The 16,232-nt window shown below is 45.5% G+C and overlaps 3 protein-coding genes across 6 annotated transcripts in view; 1 reads left to right on the forward strand and 2 right to left on the reverse strand.

The window, feature by feature from the left end:
• Nucleotides 1-5,985: 5,985 nt before the first annotated feature.
• Nucleotides 5,986-7,091, reverse strand: LOC126913270 (endogenous retrovirus group V member 2 Env polyprotein-like). The gene is given in 2 exon segments (XM_050710036.1): nt 5,986-6,218; nt 6,221-7,091. Coding segments are annotated over 2 exon segments (1,104 nt in total).
• Nucleotides 7,092-8,403: 1,312 nt separating this feature from the next.
• LOC118251187 (uncharacterized) lies at nt 8,404-11,570 on the reverse strand. The gene is made up of 3 exons (XM_050709835.1): nt 11,533-11,570; nt 9,652-9,737; nt 8,404-8,987 (listed from the first exon to the last, which is right to left on the reverse strand). Exons 1-3 carry the CDS (start codon nt 11,568-11,570, stop codon nt 8,404-8,406), a joined length of 708 nt encoding a protein of 235 aa, XP_050565792.1.
• Nucleotides 11,571-13,035: 1,465 nt separating this feature from the next.
• XPO1 (exportin 1) overlaps nt 13,036-16,232 on the forward strand; it is a 38,483-nt gene continuing 35,286 nt past the window's right edge. The window contains exons 1-2 of one of the 4 annotated variants that reach the window (XM_035553067.2): nt 13,036-13,254; nt 13,694-13,764. The gene's annotated coding sequence lies outside the window, so the exon portion shown is untranslated. Of the gene's footprint in view, nt 13,255-13,693; nt 13,765-14,236; nt 14,576-16,232 lie in introns of those variants that run through there. The other 3 variants (XM_035553065.2, XM_050710063.1, XM_035553068.2) reach the window with 3 other exon arrangements.

The raw sequence follows: 16,232 nt of genomic DNA on the forward strand, positions 1-16,232 counted from the left end.
TTTGGGAAAGATAAATATATTAAACGTGTAAACACTCCTCCAGTGTGGTTCCATCATATAATACGTGCTAGTGGGGTGCAACGTAACTAATCACTTCAACATCTATTTCTTTCAGAGGCCACAAAAGATTTCTGACAGCATTTATTAAAATCAAAATTAGTGATGTCAATTGAAGAAAATCATCCGACCATATCAGGAGTTAAACTATGTTCAAAGACCAGAAATAAGCAACATTTTCACATACAAAAATATTAGTGAAAGTTATATACACCAACGCAGAACTTAAAGTTCTCTCAAATCACTCAGACTGGAAGGGACCTTAGGACATCTCTACTCAAGCATCCAACCTCCTGCTCAAGCCACAACAAATGCTGAATTCAGACCAAGCATGTCGCAGCTTTGTTATGCTTATTTTTACAGTGCAGTGTAGTTCCCCCATCTCCAGTAGGAACCTCCCACTTGCATTTATGCTTGTTGCCTCTTGTTCTTCAGCCATGCATCTCAAAGAACTTGGCTCGCCCTTTCCTCTAAAATTATTCTGGGCACTGGGGGGCTTCCTGTAGGTGTCCCCTTAGCCATCTCTTTTCCAGAAAGAAGCAGCCCAGCTCCCTCAACCTCTCCCCCTTCTTATTGCCTGGCCTCTGAAGAGCTCCCATGGAGTTTTCAACATGTTTCTTGTACTGAAGGACCAAAAACCAGGCATTGTGCTCCAGGTGCAGCCTAACGAGCGCCAAGCTGAAAGGAATAATCACTTCACTTCATCTACTGGCTACACTCCTGTTGATACAGCCCAATACAGTTAGCTTTTATCACTACCAGGGCACATTGCTGACCTGAAACCCGACCAAGTTTTCCTATTGATTTCAGCAAGGCCTAAATTCCAGACTGAACATATAATAAAGGAGACAACAGACAGGGAACAGTGGCAACAAAACACCAGGCATAAGCTTACAATAATGAGCAATGGTATATGTATTATAAAGAAGTCGAGTTCCAGATACATTTATCCTGTTAAAAGACCTGTTTTTTGTATGACTGCACTCAGTTTCTGAACCACCCTTTACCAAGCTTCTTACAGAAGAGAGGAGACAAGTATTCTGTCTTCTCATACTACAGCTTGTTAGTAACAGCCACAGCTTGCATAAAGATACGAGGGCCATTTCCACCAAAAAGTTTGAGTTATTAGAAATAAGCCAGTGATAACTGCTTCCTACTCCAGGATAGCTAGGAACTACCTCCCTGCTCAAGCACATGTTATAGCTTACAAAGTTGCCAAACTAAGGCCTGGTTTACTGTTATGATTTTTAAAGAACATATTTCATTCTGGGATGTTACAGATGCAAGCGTGAAAAGCTGCATTTAACCTTCCATCTGAAATAACTAATTTAAAGAGAAATAGTGAACGTTCAGTTTAACAAACAAATCTCAAGGATTTGAACTCTCCTCCTGCATAAAAATACAAACAAAAGAAAACAGAAAAGGGAACCTTCTCTACAAGCCAAAAGAGTTAACAAAATGTCTGACTTTCTGGGCTCTGACATCGGTTTGTTTTGAACACCAGGGCTAGCTAGAACATCAAAACATACATAGACACACTGTTTATTCTAAGTGCTAGAATTACAACCCTGTTTTCAACCCATCAGCAACTTGCTACATCTATCCATTCTGTGTTTGAATTGCTTACAAATTCAATCCAACCAGTAGCAATGCTATCTTCATTCATAAGTCACACTGCCAAAACTACAGATTTATTTATTACTAGACAAGTCAAGCCACGACAATAAGGTAAACAAGGTGATATAAAGCATTACTTGCTAACATCATGACAGATGTCACAGGATGCAATTACTTTTATGTGTGATTAAAAATGTGAGCATCCATATTCCAACTATTCAAGTTCTTAAACACTTCAAAAACTCCCCTCCCCTCATAAAAAAGATATGATTTATGAATCATATGCAGTAAAAATTAAGCTCTCTGCTGTAATTGCTTTCAGACAACTATTATTTATAAGAAAGCCTCAGAGTTACAGTTTCCATTTATGAAGGGCAGAGTAATTCACAATTTATGAACTTGACTACAGAAACAACATCTATCTGTGGGTAACAAAGCTTCCACAAACACCTTCCTGAATTAAGGCAAGCTAAGTTAATACACAACTTTCAGTCACACCTCCTCCTACCCCTCCATCTGACCTGTGACTATCCTGATGGCATGGCAATTTCTTCAGAAATACATCACACAGGACCTAATTTGGGAACGTATGGTCTTGCATCTCCTCAGCTTCTGCCTGAAAAACACATATTTGGATATCAGTGTTGTTTACCTGGTCTTCCCAGAATTATATATAAAAACACAACACAAACCCACAAAATGAAGACCAGGGAATAAGAACCCCCAAAGCACTTTTGGAACCCGTAGGGCAGTTGAGAATCATAGTTATGAGTAGAATATAAAGTAGTTGTAATTACAATTTTCTTACTGCTAGAAATCTTTTGGGAATCACTACAGGAACAATCTTAGTGTTAAATTTCACAGAAGGAATGGGTTATAGTGATAGGAAAAAACAGTTCTTGCACACAGCCCACCAGTTTCATGGCTGAACACATACAATATGTAAAGGTAGAAAGCTAACAAGAAGACTTCAGAAAAAGCAGCATAAACTTCCTTTTTGTAACTTATCAGCAACAGCACAGTCCATAACCGTCGAGCTCCTTTCTGCTAAGATACATACTTCACACTACCAGTAATTTAGCAGTGATCTTTATTTACATCATTTGAGATTTTCTGCATGATCTTGCCCTATGTCCTACATTATTACTAGTAGGGAAGGCAACTATACTGAAGGTAGTTTTCCTGTATTAAGACGAGCTCGGTGTTGCTAGGCTAAGCATTGTTTTAATGACTTGGTTTTGACAAGCTTTCTCTTTGGTGATTCTCTACCAGTGAGGAAGTGCCTGTTCAAATTGGAAACAAAACACATCATTGCTCAATATTGAGTATTAATCATGTGAAATGCCTTCCTTTTTTGGACTGTGATCTCAAAAGCTGCCTCAGCTAAAGAAATGAGTGCACTGGGGAACAAATAACCTACTGAGAAGGTATAATTCTTAAATTCAGTTCTGAACTATTCCACATACTTCACAATTTCATAATCTCACATGGCATTGCAGAGCTAGTAGATTAGTTCATTTAACATAACAGAATAAGTTCCCAGCATGAATATATATAAACCCATTAACAGACCCTTAGTTGAAAGGGTTAGCTCCCACATAAACCTACTAGCTCCTTAAACTCCTTTGTAGAAGGTAATTGATTTTTAAAGAAGCATGAAGCTTTATTTAAAGGCAAACTTTAAGATACTGGCAGCAAGCGCTCAAAACATTATATATGCTGTCATCTATAATGCAAGGAAAGTTAAGTAAACTGTAGAGATTTTTTTTAAGTCATCGGTGTTCTCTGATAAAACTTCAGCATTCACATAGAAGAAAAAATCAGAAAAAAGGTTTATTAAGCTAGTGCTGTAATTATCCATTCACTTAACAAATATTGAAATGTTTTTGCCAATGACAACAGTTTTAGAATAATAAAGTAGGAAAAAATTAAAGATTTATGTAACTTGAAGTAATGAATTTAGTGTTACTGAATTCTTCATTTTATGTCTGCATGAATTACTCTACAAGACAGACATTTTGTGGACAAGTGGTCCCACAGGAAGCCACCTTCTCTGTTATTATCCTCAGCATGCTATGGCCAAGCATTTCTTTCTATACTCCTTTCCGTTCTGCTATTTTTTTAATTATTTTTATTTTGTATAAAGCCATGGAGAACTTATCCTAGCAGGTTCAACCACAAGCTTCTTAGAGCCTGTAGACAAAAAACAAACAGTAATTGAGAAGCTTATATTTCACATGCTAGGAGCTCAGACTATTAGGGCAGACCACCTGAAACCATAATTGAGACAGAACACATACATGTTGACAAAGGGACACAGATCCTTCTATGTCTCTCCATTTTCCGATTCAATTTTGTAACTCCTATTTTAATAACTCAGTGAGGAATCAAAGGGCTTATTTTCATTAAGCTAATATATTAACTTCTATGAGTGCCATTTTATTTTACAGGTTGCAATAATCTATTATGTAAGAGTGTAGTTTAGCAAACAACACTAGTAGCAAAAATTAACACCTATACACCCCATTTAATACTCTGGGGTAGTTAGTCTCCAAGACTGCTAAAGACAACATACACCTTTCCAAAAAAAAAAACAAACTAGTACTCCCAAATCTCTACTGTGGTTCCACTTTGGAGAAAAAATAAGCACAGAAAAAAAGAGCAAAAGCAAAAGGTACCAGCACAGTTTCTCAAGACAACTGCAAGATTAGTTTTTCAGTTCAGGAAAAAAAAAATGAGGATGACTTTAGAAGACTTTTTGTGAGCAAAATTCAGCACTTTTAAGAGGATAGACTTCCTTGTGAAGTCTCAAGCTGAACACACAGAGGAAAGTACAAATCACTTGAAAAATCCTGTGCAAATGAACTTAAGCATAAACTTTCCCGGCCTTCCAACTGGCCATAGCTCTGGTGAACAACATCTCAGAGTGCTATGTAGGAAGTTTCCTTTAGATTCTACCAAGAGAATATGGTATCCTACAAACTGAAAGTACATCTTCTATAAACAGTTCCACTGACAGTATATTGGTGTCCCAGGACTATCATCAAAAGGAAAGCTTTACTTTAGACTAGGTGGTAAGAACTGCAATGCTTGTTCCTGGGATAAATATTTCACAATTATCCTCCCCTCAGAAATTAGACCTTTTTGTAAAAACTCTAGAACTACTGTTCCTCCAGATAAGGTTTTGAAACATGTATGCAGATACCAAGTACTTTCACTGAATGCAAGCTGTAATACAGCACATTTGTTTGTACAACAGAACTCACATGAGGCTGTTTTTTGATACTAAAGGTGCTAAGTTCATTCCTGCACTCCTTTCAGTGACAGCAAGATGCGCAACCACAGCTGCTGAACCTGCATTACCCCTGAGAACCCAGTCTGTGCCCTAAGATCACTCCATTCATTCCCCACATGTGGCAGAAGAGCGCTCCTTGTTCAGTTAAAGCCTTCTCTCTCCTCTGCACCAGGCAGCCGTGCCCAAAGCAGGCTGTGGGGCGCAGAGATGCTGCAGAGAGCCGGACACCCCCAGATACATGGCTGATGGTGGGGATGAAACCCCCTTCATCCTCCAGAGGCCTTAGGGCAGGATAGGGGCCAGCCAGGGGGTGCCTGAGGCAGCACCCTATGCCCTCAGAGCCCAGCCTGTCCCCTGCCGCCAGCCTGGGCCCACCTCCCTCGGAGGGGCTCCCTCTGACGTGCGGAAAACGGACTCCACAATCAGTGAGATTGTAAAGCATATGTTTATTGAGCGCTGGGCAGCACAGGGGGGCAGTCCCACCAAACTCATGCGCACCACTACGTGGCAACTCGCCTTGGTTATATGCAGTAAAGAGCTATGCATGCATGAAGTTTCTCAATGTGCCTATACATATGCATAACCGATCCCTGCTTCATATTAAAATTAGTTTCAAGAAGTCATTTCCATAAGCTCCTCCCATCCGCGTTTGTGCAGTGTCTCCCAGTGGTGGTCACCGTGGGGATGAAGGCTGATGACTCTTCTTCATCACCTCCTGCCTTTGTGCAGACTCAGCTGCTCCTTGGCTCTTGTCCAAACCACAGGGTTGGTCTCAGCCGGTTCTTGAGACAGGTTCCCCGTTTTTGTCAGGAACTATCCTTTGTGAGGGGCCCCAAGACTTCGTGTTTCAGTTAATTTGCACAATAGTTAGCAAAGACATTAAGCAACACCTACTAGTTCAATACAACAATCTAGGTATTCGTTAATCAGCATCCTATCTACTAAGATTCTCTTAACTCTCTCTCTCAGTCCCCCCTTTTCTAAAAAGTTAGTAAATTCTTTTACTACCTCTAATCTTAATACAGTGTTTCCCTATCTAATATCCCTTCAAGATGTTTGTTAGACTCAAGTTTCTGTCTTAGTTGGTTCTTTTTCCATTCACTGTAGGAATCTCCTGTACTCTTAAAACACCGTAAGGTACATCGGATCACCATGCAAAGAACCATGGACAAAACTATGACCACGATTATTGTGATAAACAACTGCTTCAGCCATGTTAGGTTTGGCAACCAGGAATTCAATTTTCTACCAAATCTGTAAATCCCCAGGATGTATCATCCTGGGCTACTGCATGCAAAATTTTATTCTTTTCCCAAATCTTCTCCAGGTCGGTCTCAATCTGTTTTCGTTTGTTTACATATGCACAGCAAGTTTGGTTTATGACTGTACATAATCCTCCCTCTTTGGCTAAAAGCATATCTAATCCCATCCTATTCTGAAGCACTACTTTGTGTAAGGAAGAAATTTCTTCCTGCAATGCCGAAAGAGCATCGGCTGTGGCATTTCCAATAATTTCCACCATGGCTGAGATATTTACAATAGCTTTTTCTAATTCATTTACTCCCAGGGATGGAATTAACCACCTTACAAAACTACGAAATCCCATAGGCCTCATCATGAGAGGGTTATCCAGAGTGGTACGTGTTCGTCTCCATCAAGTTTGGACTATTCCTGAAGGTGGTCCAGTGAATATACCCCCTCGAGGACTGAAGTAGTCCCCTATACAATGACCCTTCCAATTTGAGGGCAAGCTTTTTCTATCACGCCCATCTCCACAATAGAATCCTATTTGTAACTTGCAGGTTTGTGTGAGAGGATTGAGGCCTGAGTTCATATTATCTCTTTTATCGGCACATATTGTGACTTTTGCACCATAACCTCTAATTTTAGTAAGATTAAAAGCTCCTACATATTCTGCCATACTGCAGTTGTCGGGTTCCTGGGCTAAATGGCTAAGTGGACGTGTACCTACACAAGGGGAACTATCATTTAAACATGTGGTGTATATATTAACATTCTCACATGGGAGTAGTTCAAATCTTTCCTCTAGATGTTTATGAGCATCATTGCCAAATGGACATGTTCCATTTCTTGGGTGCGCAAAGGTCAATGTCCAATCCATACTGGGTATACCCTATACTGGGAATTCTAGGTTGTCTTTAGGCAGCAGCATGCACACCCAACAGTCAGAAAGGTTGAAACTATCGCTCCACTATCTGGGTGAGTTTCACATAGGTATTGTGCTCCCACTGTTCAGTTTCCTTTGTCAATGATACCATTAAGACCGTGAAAAATGTAACTTTCCTGGTTGCATGTGAGTAACCTTCCACAGGGTCTTGGGTGTCTTTTTTACTCTGGTGTGATGGATCTAGGTGTTCTGCTCCTTGATTCTGATCGCTGTGAAAGAGGTATGGAGTACCTGGAATGGTCCTTCCCACTGTGGTTCCAAAGTCTTTTTCTTTTCAGCAAGAGACTTTACATACACATAATCTCCAGGTTGTATATTGTGCACTGGTCCATCCAGCCCTCTACCCCAAGTCCCACTGACATGCTTTCCAATTTTGTTGAGCTGTTTACCTAATGCCACCATAAAGGTCATAATTTCATTCCCAGCTTGCATGGATATTCCTCTCTGTATTCCGTAGCATTGTCTGTACAAGATTTCAAAGTGGCTTAAGTCCCTCCTTCGCCCTTGGTCTAGTTCTTATATGCAAAAGAACTAAAGGAAGAGACTGAGGTCAGGCCAAATTTGCTTCTTGTTCCAATTTCACAATTTGCTGTTTGATTAAGTGGTTCATTTTTTCTACTTGGCCACTCAACTGAGGGCAATATGGGGTATGAAGTTGCCACTCTGTACACAAATGGAAGCTAATTTATTGTACCATTTTTGAGATAGTGTGGTCCTCTGTCAGAGGATATAGCTGCTGGAACCCCAAAACATGGTATTATCTCTTGTACTAATACTTTAGTTACCTCCTGAGCCTTGGCTGCTCTGGTTGGGAATGCTTCTGGCCATCCTGAAAAGGTGTCAGTTAATACCAATACATATCAATACCCCCCTTTTCTTGGGAGTTCTGTGAAATCAATCCACCATCGTTGTCCGGGCCCATTACCTTTTCCAATTTGGCCCATTTCTGGCTTGGGGGTATTCTTGGGATTAGTCTGGAGGCAAAGATCACATTGCTTAGTTACCTGTCTCACTGTAGTGTATAGGTTTCTGGCCACAATTTCTCTGATTAGATGTTTATACAGGGCCTCTGCTCCCCAGTGCCTCTTCCTATATTCTTCTCTACCAAATGCCATATTAGGCAGGAAAGAATAATTAGCTTTCCTTGTGGGGTGAGAGCCCACTCTTCTTTGTTATATGACCCTTCTAAATCTGAGATGAGTTTCTGATCCTCTTTAGTGTATTCTGGCTTACCTTCTAGGGAAATTCATCCATCAGGGATCAAAGCTCCTTCTGTATTTACCTCAGTTTTAGCTACTTGTTTTGCCTCTCTGTCTGCCAGCTCACTTCCTCTTTCCAATTCTGAGCTCACTCTCTGGTGTGCCTTAATGTGCATAATCGCCACTTTCTCAGGGAGTTGGACTGCCTCTAACAGTTTCAGGACCTCTTCTGCATGCTTTATGTTTTTGCCCTGAGAGTTTAATAATCCTCTTTCCTTCCAGATTGCTCCATGTGCATGTACGACCCCGAAGGCATACTTTGAGTCTGTATAGATGTTCACAGTTTTGCCTTGGGCAAATTCCAAGGCACGAGTCAGAGCAATTATTTCCACCTTCTGTGCAGAAGTATTCATCGGCAGAGGCTTTGACTCCATTAGTTCTTGGCTGGTGGTGATGGCATATCCTGCATGCCTCTTACCACTCGGAACATAGCTGCTTCCATCCGTAAACCAGTTCTCCCCATCTTCCATAGGACTGTCTCTCAGGTCCGGACGGCTTGCATATGTTGCTTCAATAGTCTCCAAGCAGTCATGATGCACTGGTTCTCCTGTGTTTCCACTGAGGAAAAAAGCTGGGTTGACAATGTTAGTGACTACAATTTCCACATCATCCTGTTCTACCAGTATAGCCTGATATCTCAGGAATCTTTGAGGAGATAGCCAATGTCCACCTTTTGCTTCTAGTACTGCGGATACTGTGTGGGACACTAGGACAGTCATTTTCTGGCCCAGGGTAAATTTTCAGGCTTCTTGTATGTTCAATATTACTGCTGTGACTGCTCGTAAGCATCCAGGCCAACCCTTTACAGTTGCATCAAGTTGCTTGGAAAAGTAGGCAACTGCTCATCGATATGGGCCCAGATCTTGTGCTAATATTCCCAAAGCAATCCCCTGCTTCTCATGGGAGAAAAGAAAAAATGGCTTACTCACATTGGGAAGCCCTAAGGCCAGGGCCGACACCAACGCCTTCTTCAGTGACTCTAAGGCTTGCGTGGTCTCCTTGTCCCATTTAAGGTGTTTCTGATCAGTGGTTGTTAGTGCATATAGTGGTTTAACAAGCAGTCCATAGTTACAGATCTACAGTCGACACCACCCAGTCATTCCCAAGAAAGTCCATAACTCCTTTACCATCTGGGGTCTCTGAGTTTGCCATATTGCCTCTTTACAGGCCTGTCCCAAAGCTCTTTGTCCAGCACTAATTTCATAGCCCAAATAAATCACCTTACGCTGTATTACCTGAGCCTTCTTCCTGGATACTCGGTAGCCTTGGAGTCCCAAGAAATTTAGCAGAATCACCGTCCAGCCATACAGCCGCCCTCCATCTTGGTAGCAATCAGGATATCATCCACATATTGCAATAGCTTCCCTTCCTCAGATGGGGCTTCCCAAGATTCCAGGTCTTTTGCAAGTTGATTACCAAAGATGGAAGGGCTGTTCTTAAATCCTTGTGGCAACACCGTCCAAGTGAGCTGAGTCTTACGTCCACTTTCAGGATTTTCCCATTCAAATGCAAATATTTTCTGGCTGGCTTCATGCAGAGAGAGGCAAAAGAAGGCATCCTTCAGGTCTAAAACGGTAAACCAGGTTAGTTCGGGTGTCAATACAGTTAACAAGGTATACATATTCACTACTGCTGGGTGAAGGTCTTCAGTTATCTTATTTACAGCTCATAGGCCCTGGACCACCTGATATGACCCATCAAGTTTACGAACAGGTAATATGGGGGTGTTGAAATCAGACTCACATTCTTTCAATAATCCAAATTGTAAAAGCTTTCCTATTACTGGCCGAATTCCTTCCCTATCTTCCTTCTTTAGAGGGTATTGTTTAACTCTTACCGGTTGTTGACCTTCCTTGAGTTTAACCTCAAGAGGTGGAGCATTCTTTGCCTTTCCAGGTACATCAGTGGCCCTTACCCCAGGATATGCTTAGTCTAGAATCTCTTTGCTGATTTTTCCTTCAGTGGGAAGGCTAGTTAGGGATAGACTCAAAATTTGAATGTACTGCTGATCTTTTATCTTCAGAGTAATTTCCCCTTTTTCAAAGGTAATCTTTGCACCCAGTTGTCTCAACAAATCTCTCCCCAGAAGGGCTTTTGGGGAGATGGGCATATACAGAAATTTGTGGCTGCCCCCATTGTTTTCCCAATTTGTATTTTAGAGGCTCACAGAAATATGCCTTTTCACTTTGGCCAGTTGCCCGTTTCACCATGATATAGTAATTTCCCAGGGGCATCAAGGCCCGAATCAAAACTGAATATGTTGCCCCCGTGTCAACCAAAAATTCTATTTCTTGTTGTTTCTTCCCTAGCTTCATTATAACCAGTGGATCTGCTAGGGTAGATTACTGAGGTCCCCCTCAGTCTTTCTTCTCATGGGCTACTATTCTCTCCGTCTGGTAGCTTCGTCCCTTTTCTTTGTTTCTTGGACATTCCTTTTTCCAGTGACCAAACTTCTTACACAGGGCACATTGATCCTTGCCTAATCGGGACTGCTCTCATCTAGGCCTCCTTTCCTTCTCTTCCCTGACAACTGCCACCAGTCTCCTTTGCCCTTGTCTATATCCTTCCTCTCTATTACTAAATACTCTCCATGCTTCAGCCAGCAACACTTCCAGATTTCTACTTTCTGTAGGACGCAACTTCTGGAGCTTGCCCCTGATGTCCCCTGTGGACTGACCCCAAAAACAGGGAGGTTAATTGTTGTATTCCTACCTCTGACCCAGGATCCAGCGGTGTGCTACGGCACGTTACATCCCTCAGTCAATCCAGAAATTCAGACGGGGACTTGGAAGGACTCTGTTTAACTGCATATAAAGCTGACCAGTTTATAGTTTTGGGGATGGCCTTCTCCATTCCCTTTGAAATCCACTCCTGATATTCCTTAAATTTTTCCATATATGCAGATCTATTAACATCCCACTTTGGGTCTTGGAAAGGGAAGTATTCCTTAACGTCCCCTCCTGCAATCCTATAATGGTTTTCAGCCAAATTCCCTGCTGTTTTGAAAATCAGTTGCTTCTCTGTCTCAGTCATGTACTCATTAATAATAACTGTATGTCCTTCCAGTCAGGGTTATGCTGTTTTACAATGAACTGGAAATGTTTGGTTACGCTTACCGGATCACTCCTGTAATCCTTTGCAACCCCTTTGCCATTCCCCTAAATCAGTGGTGGAAAAAAGTACTTTGATCAGCATCATCCCACCATCAGGCTCTATCACCTCTCAGAGAGGTGTTTCTAAGGCTACAGGGGCAGATTTCTTCCTAGTACAGGAAGATACAGGACTGCCCAGGGGAGCGGATGTTCCATCCGAGTCCACACCCTGTTCCTGTGGTCGAGGGAGGCTTAAACAAATGCATTAGATCTTGCTCTGGTGCCTGATGAATTTTATCTGCTTTAGTACACCTTTGTCCAATGCTGCATGCCGAGCAACACCGCCTCAGTTTACCTCCAAGCTCTTTCTCTAAGCCCTCCTTCCGTATGAGGACTATACTGCACGCCAGACATCTCTGCACAATTTACCAGCTGCCTTGGCCACGTGTACGACTATACAGGCCCTTCTTATAACACGTACCGTTTTATCCACGCCTTCAGGAGGTCGTTCTCTGCTCTCACGGCAAGCATCTAGCAGCAGAGGCTCCTCCAAGGAAAATGCTCGGGGGGGAACCCAGGGATGTCTGCTCCACAGTCGATCCCACAGTCAAGCAAAGAACCTCCTGGCTGGCTCCATTTTCCAAACTGATGTGTGGAAAATGGACTCCACAATCAGTAAGATGTAAAGTAGGTATGTTTATTCAGCCCTGGGCAGCACAGGCAGCAGTCCCACCAGACTCATGCGCACCCCAACGCAGCAACTCGCCTCGGTTATATGCAGTAAAGAGTTACGCATGCATGAAGTTTCTCAATACGCCTATACATATGCATAACCTATCCCCGCTTCATATTAAAATTAGTTTCAAGAAGTCATTTCCATAAGCTCCTCCCATCCGCGTTTGTGCAGTGTCTCCCAGTGGTGGTCACCGTGGGGATGAAGGCTGATGACTCTTCTTCATCACCTCCTGCCTTTGTGCAGACTCAGCTGCTCCTTGGCTCTTGTCCAAACCACAGGGTTGGTCTCAGCCGGTTCTTGAGACAGGTTCCCCGTTTTTGTCAGGAACCATCCTTTGTGAGGGGCTCCAAGACTTCGTGTTTCGGTTAACTTGCACGGTAGTAAGCAAAAGACATTAAGCAACACCTACTAGTTCAATACAACAATCTAGGCATTCGTTAATCAGCATCCTACCTACTAAGATTCTCTTAACTCCCTCTCTCACCTCACAAGGGCTCCCCTCTCAGCAGCCTCCACCCTTACCTCCTGAGGCGCGAACCCACCGCCCAACGGCCGGCCCCCAAGAAGCCTACGCGCCGCGCACGTCACACTGAGCCGCCTACCAATCACGGCGTGCCGGCACCTGCGCCCGCCGTTTGTGAACTGGAGGCGGGCCCGGCGTTGAGCGACAGCTCGACTCGGCCACTCAGCGTGCAGCGGCTCGCCCCCCTCTCCTTCCCCCCCTCCGCTCGCTCCCCCCGCCCCTCCGCGGCTCAGCGCCGGACGGACAGCAGTGCCGACCAATGAGCGCGGAGGCCGCTGGCGCGGCGGCCCGTCGGAGGACCAATGGGGGCGGCCGCTGGGCGGAGGCCCGAGGTTTCCAAACGCTCCGCGGCGCCATGGGCCGCAAACTCAACCGAGATGGAATCTCCCGGTCTGAACCGGTTTGAGCCGGTTCCGCGCCTGTGGCACTAGGAGGGGGAGCCGCGCCGCGCTCAGTCCCTGCCGCCGCCGCCGCCGCCTCGGCCGCCGTGCGTGCGACCTGCTCACAGGGGGAGCCCGCGGGGGGGAGCCGCCGGGGGGCGAAGTTCGCTGCGAGCCGGGGGGCGGGCGGCGGGGATGGGGCTGCCCTGAGCGCCCGCCGGGCTGAGGGGAGGGCGGCGGCGGCGGGACCAGCGGCAGCCCCCAGTCGCCAGCACCGCCGGCACTGCGGGGCCCGGGGCAGCCGGCGGCGGGGCAGGGAGCCGGAGCCAGAGCCGGCGGGGCCCCGCGGAAGGTAGAAGCGGCCCAGGGGGGCTCGGCGGCGGCGGGGCGCCCTCACGGCCCCTCACGGTCCCGGGGACCGAGCGGAGAGGCGGCCGCGCACCTTCCCCTTGATTTTTTAATTCACTTCGGGGGTCGTTTTTTTTTTTTTTATCGTCATTATTATTTCTTTTTTTTTTTTTTTTTTTTCCCTCGGCGTGTGGTTAGAAACTTGGCTCACCTTCCCCCCCTCCCTCCCCCCTTACTTTCCGAAGGAGGAGGCTGCGAGGAACACGAAGGTGAGGGCGCGGAGCGGGCCGGGGGCGGAGGGAGGGCCGTGAGGAGCCCCCGAGCGCTGGGGGCCAAATGGGGGGGATGTGGGGGGGGTGTTGGGGCCCGGGGCGGCGAGCACGGGGGGCCCCAGGCCGGGAGCGGGGCCGCGGTGGTGGGCTTGGGGAGCTGGGGGGGCCGGGGGAGGCCTGGGGGGGGGGGCTCGGCCTCGTTACGAGGAGGGCGATCGGGCCGGGGTTGGGTCCGTGCGGGGGGGAGAGCCGGGCCCTAATCTGTAAATTATTAGGAGTGGAAGTTTCCAGAAATATTTTTGTGTGTCTGTGCAGCAGTATTGAAACGTCCGCCCGCGTCACGTGGGGGCCCTGTATAGAGCGCAGGGCTGGAGCGGAGGCAGGCAGGGAAAGAGGGAGGGAGGGAGGGGAGGCAGGCAGGGAGGGAAGGAGGGAGGCAGGGAGGGAAGGAGGGGCCCCGCCGCCAGCCACCCGGCCCCGGGCCCCCACCGGAGCGAGCCCGGGGCCTGGCGGCCCCGCAGGAGGAGGGCGGCAGGGCCTGGGCACAGCCTGGGCACCGCGGTGGTCGATCCACCCCCCGTGTGCTCCGTGTGGCAGGGAGGGAAGGGATGCGTGCTTTGCCATCCGCGCCGTGCCAGGTGCTCTGCTGACCAGCGTGGGGCTGGAGGAACGCCCGAAAGATGCAAGGAAATGGCTGGAGGAGGGTGCCTCCCTCCCCTCCGGTGCTGGGATGGCGTGCATGGGCAGAGCGGCTCACCCAGGGTGTCCTAATGGCTGCCCCCCGAAGCTCTAGGTACCTGCAGTGGAGGTATGCCTTGGGCTCAGTCTCACTACTACGAATCAATGGTTTCGTTCCTGAGCGGTTTCATTCCTGAGCGCAACATGCTTAAATGAATCGGGTGTGTCTTAAGCAGCTAATTGTTGTTTCAAACTGAGGGTCCAGGGTCATCGAGAGTTGGGATAACTATGTAAACAGTTCTCTGCAAATGCAGTTCTTTTGACCTTCGGTAGATGTCATGTTCTTGCTGTGTTGTAGTTTAGTTTTTTTTAACTTTGTTTCTGTTACCCCACTTACTGCCAGTGTTGAAGAATTGGTGGTGGTGGTTAGAGGTGAGGTTTAAAACTGCTCGCATTCAGGCATGATGGGGAAAGTGTAGGAGCATGGTACGCCAAAGGCTGTGAGCTTCATGTGGGTACAGTGCTGGGAGCAGGAGATCAGGTTGGTTGCCGTTGGTATTGACCACAAAGCCGCCATTTCTGTATTTCAGTTTGCAAGCAGGCAGGTCATTTTGAAGATAATGCTGGGAGTGGCAAAGAGCCCTATTCAAAACATTTCCTTTTTGCCTCCATGTGGTTAATAACTTCTGCTTGTCACGTGGCTGCTCGTTTGTCTTCTTAGGGCTGTGTATAAACCACTGAAGGGGGCTCAAATCTAAAATGAGTGGCCCTACCCAAGGAATCACAGATTTAAAACATTCCTCATAGTCTGAGGGCTGCTTTCCCAGCTCCCGCTTCAGCTATGGAGGGCAGATGCGAAAGGAGAGGGGCGTGCCTGCGAGTACGCGCGTGTCTGGTGGGAGCGATTGCTCTCTACGCTGCAGAGCGTATTAATTGGCTGGATTTTCTCCTTCGAGTGCTGCTCGCTGCCCCTCTGCCAGGTGAAGTCTTGAAGTGCCCTTTTAAGTTAGAAGAAGGAAATTGGCTTTCCCTACCGTTTTGTTCCTCGCTTCTATACTTAGTGATTCCCAAAACTTTCAGAGTTGGGTGGAGGACAGATGCAGGGTTTAATTAATTTTGGTTTCTATTTGATGTTTATTTCCTCGTATTTTTCCAGGGAGATGCTGTAAAAAGCCTGACTGGATGATGCCATGGATCCTTCAAAATGATTACATTAGTGCAATAATATTAATTGCATGAGTTACTTAGCCAAAAATTACTAAAATTTTTTTTCAGTTAATATAATTCTAAATAGAAGCAGACAAAACTGCTTGATACTACTTGCAAATGTACATTCTAAACAAAAGATTTTCCCTGTCTGCATGTTACTGTAGGACTTTCACTTAATTAGCAATTGCATGGGTTGAGTCACAGGTTTGTCTTGCTCTTCACTTTTAAGCATAAGACTTAAATATGTAAGGGATGAAATGAATTCTTATTTCCCCATGAAGCTATTCAGTAAGAGCAGAACTTTTAGGTTAAAAAGGGGTTCTAAAGAAGGGGTGGGCTGGGTAGGTTGATTTCTGTTGTTTTCCATGTGAATGCAGTTTGTTTCCAGAAGAGATTGATTGTATCTCTTTGAACACGCTGATAGTGCTACTGTGACTTCTTGAATGACTTTTTGAATGACCTTACAGTTTTCCAAACTTTGGAGTATTTCTCAAATGAGTGGTTCAGTGTGAAATTTGTATTTTTATGGAAGGCTCTGAAAAGGAGGGGGAATGTCAGAGAACTGTAGATAAGAGGGT

This window comes from Cygnus atratus, chromosome 3, assembly GCF_013377495.2.
Source record: "Cygnus atratus isolate AKBS03 ecotype Queensland, Australia chromosome 3, CAtr_DNAZoo_HiC_assembly, whole genome shotgun sequence".
NCBI classification, from domain to species: Eukaryota; Metazoa; Chordata; class Aves; order Anseriformes; family Anatidae; genus Cygnus; species Cygnus atratus.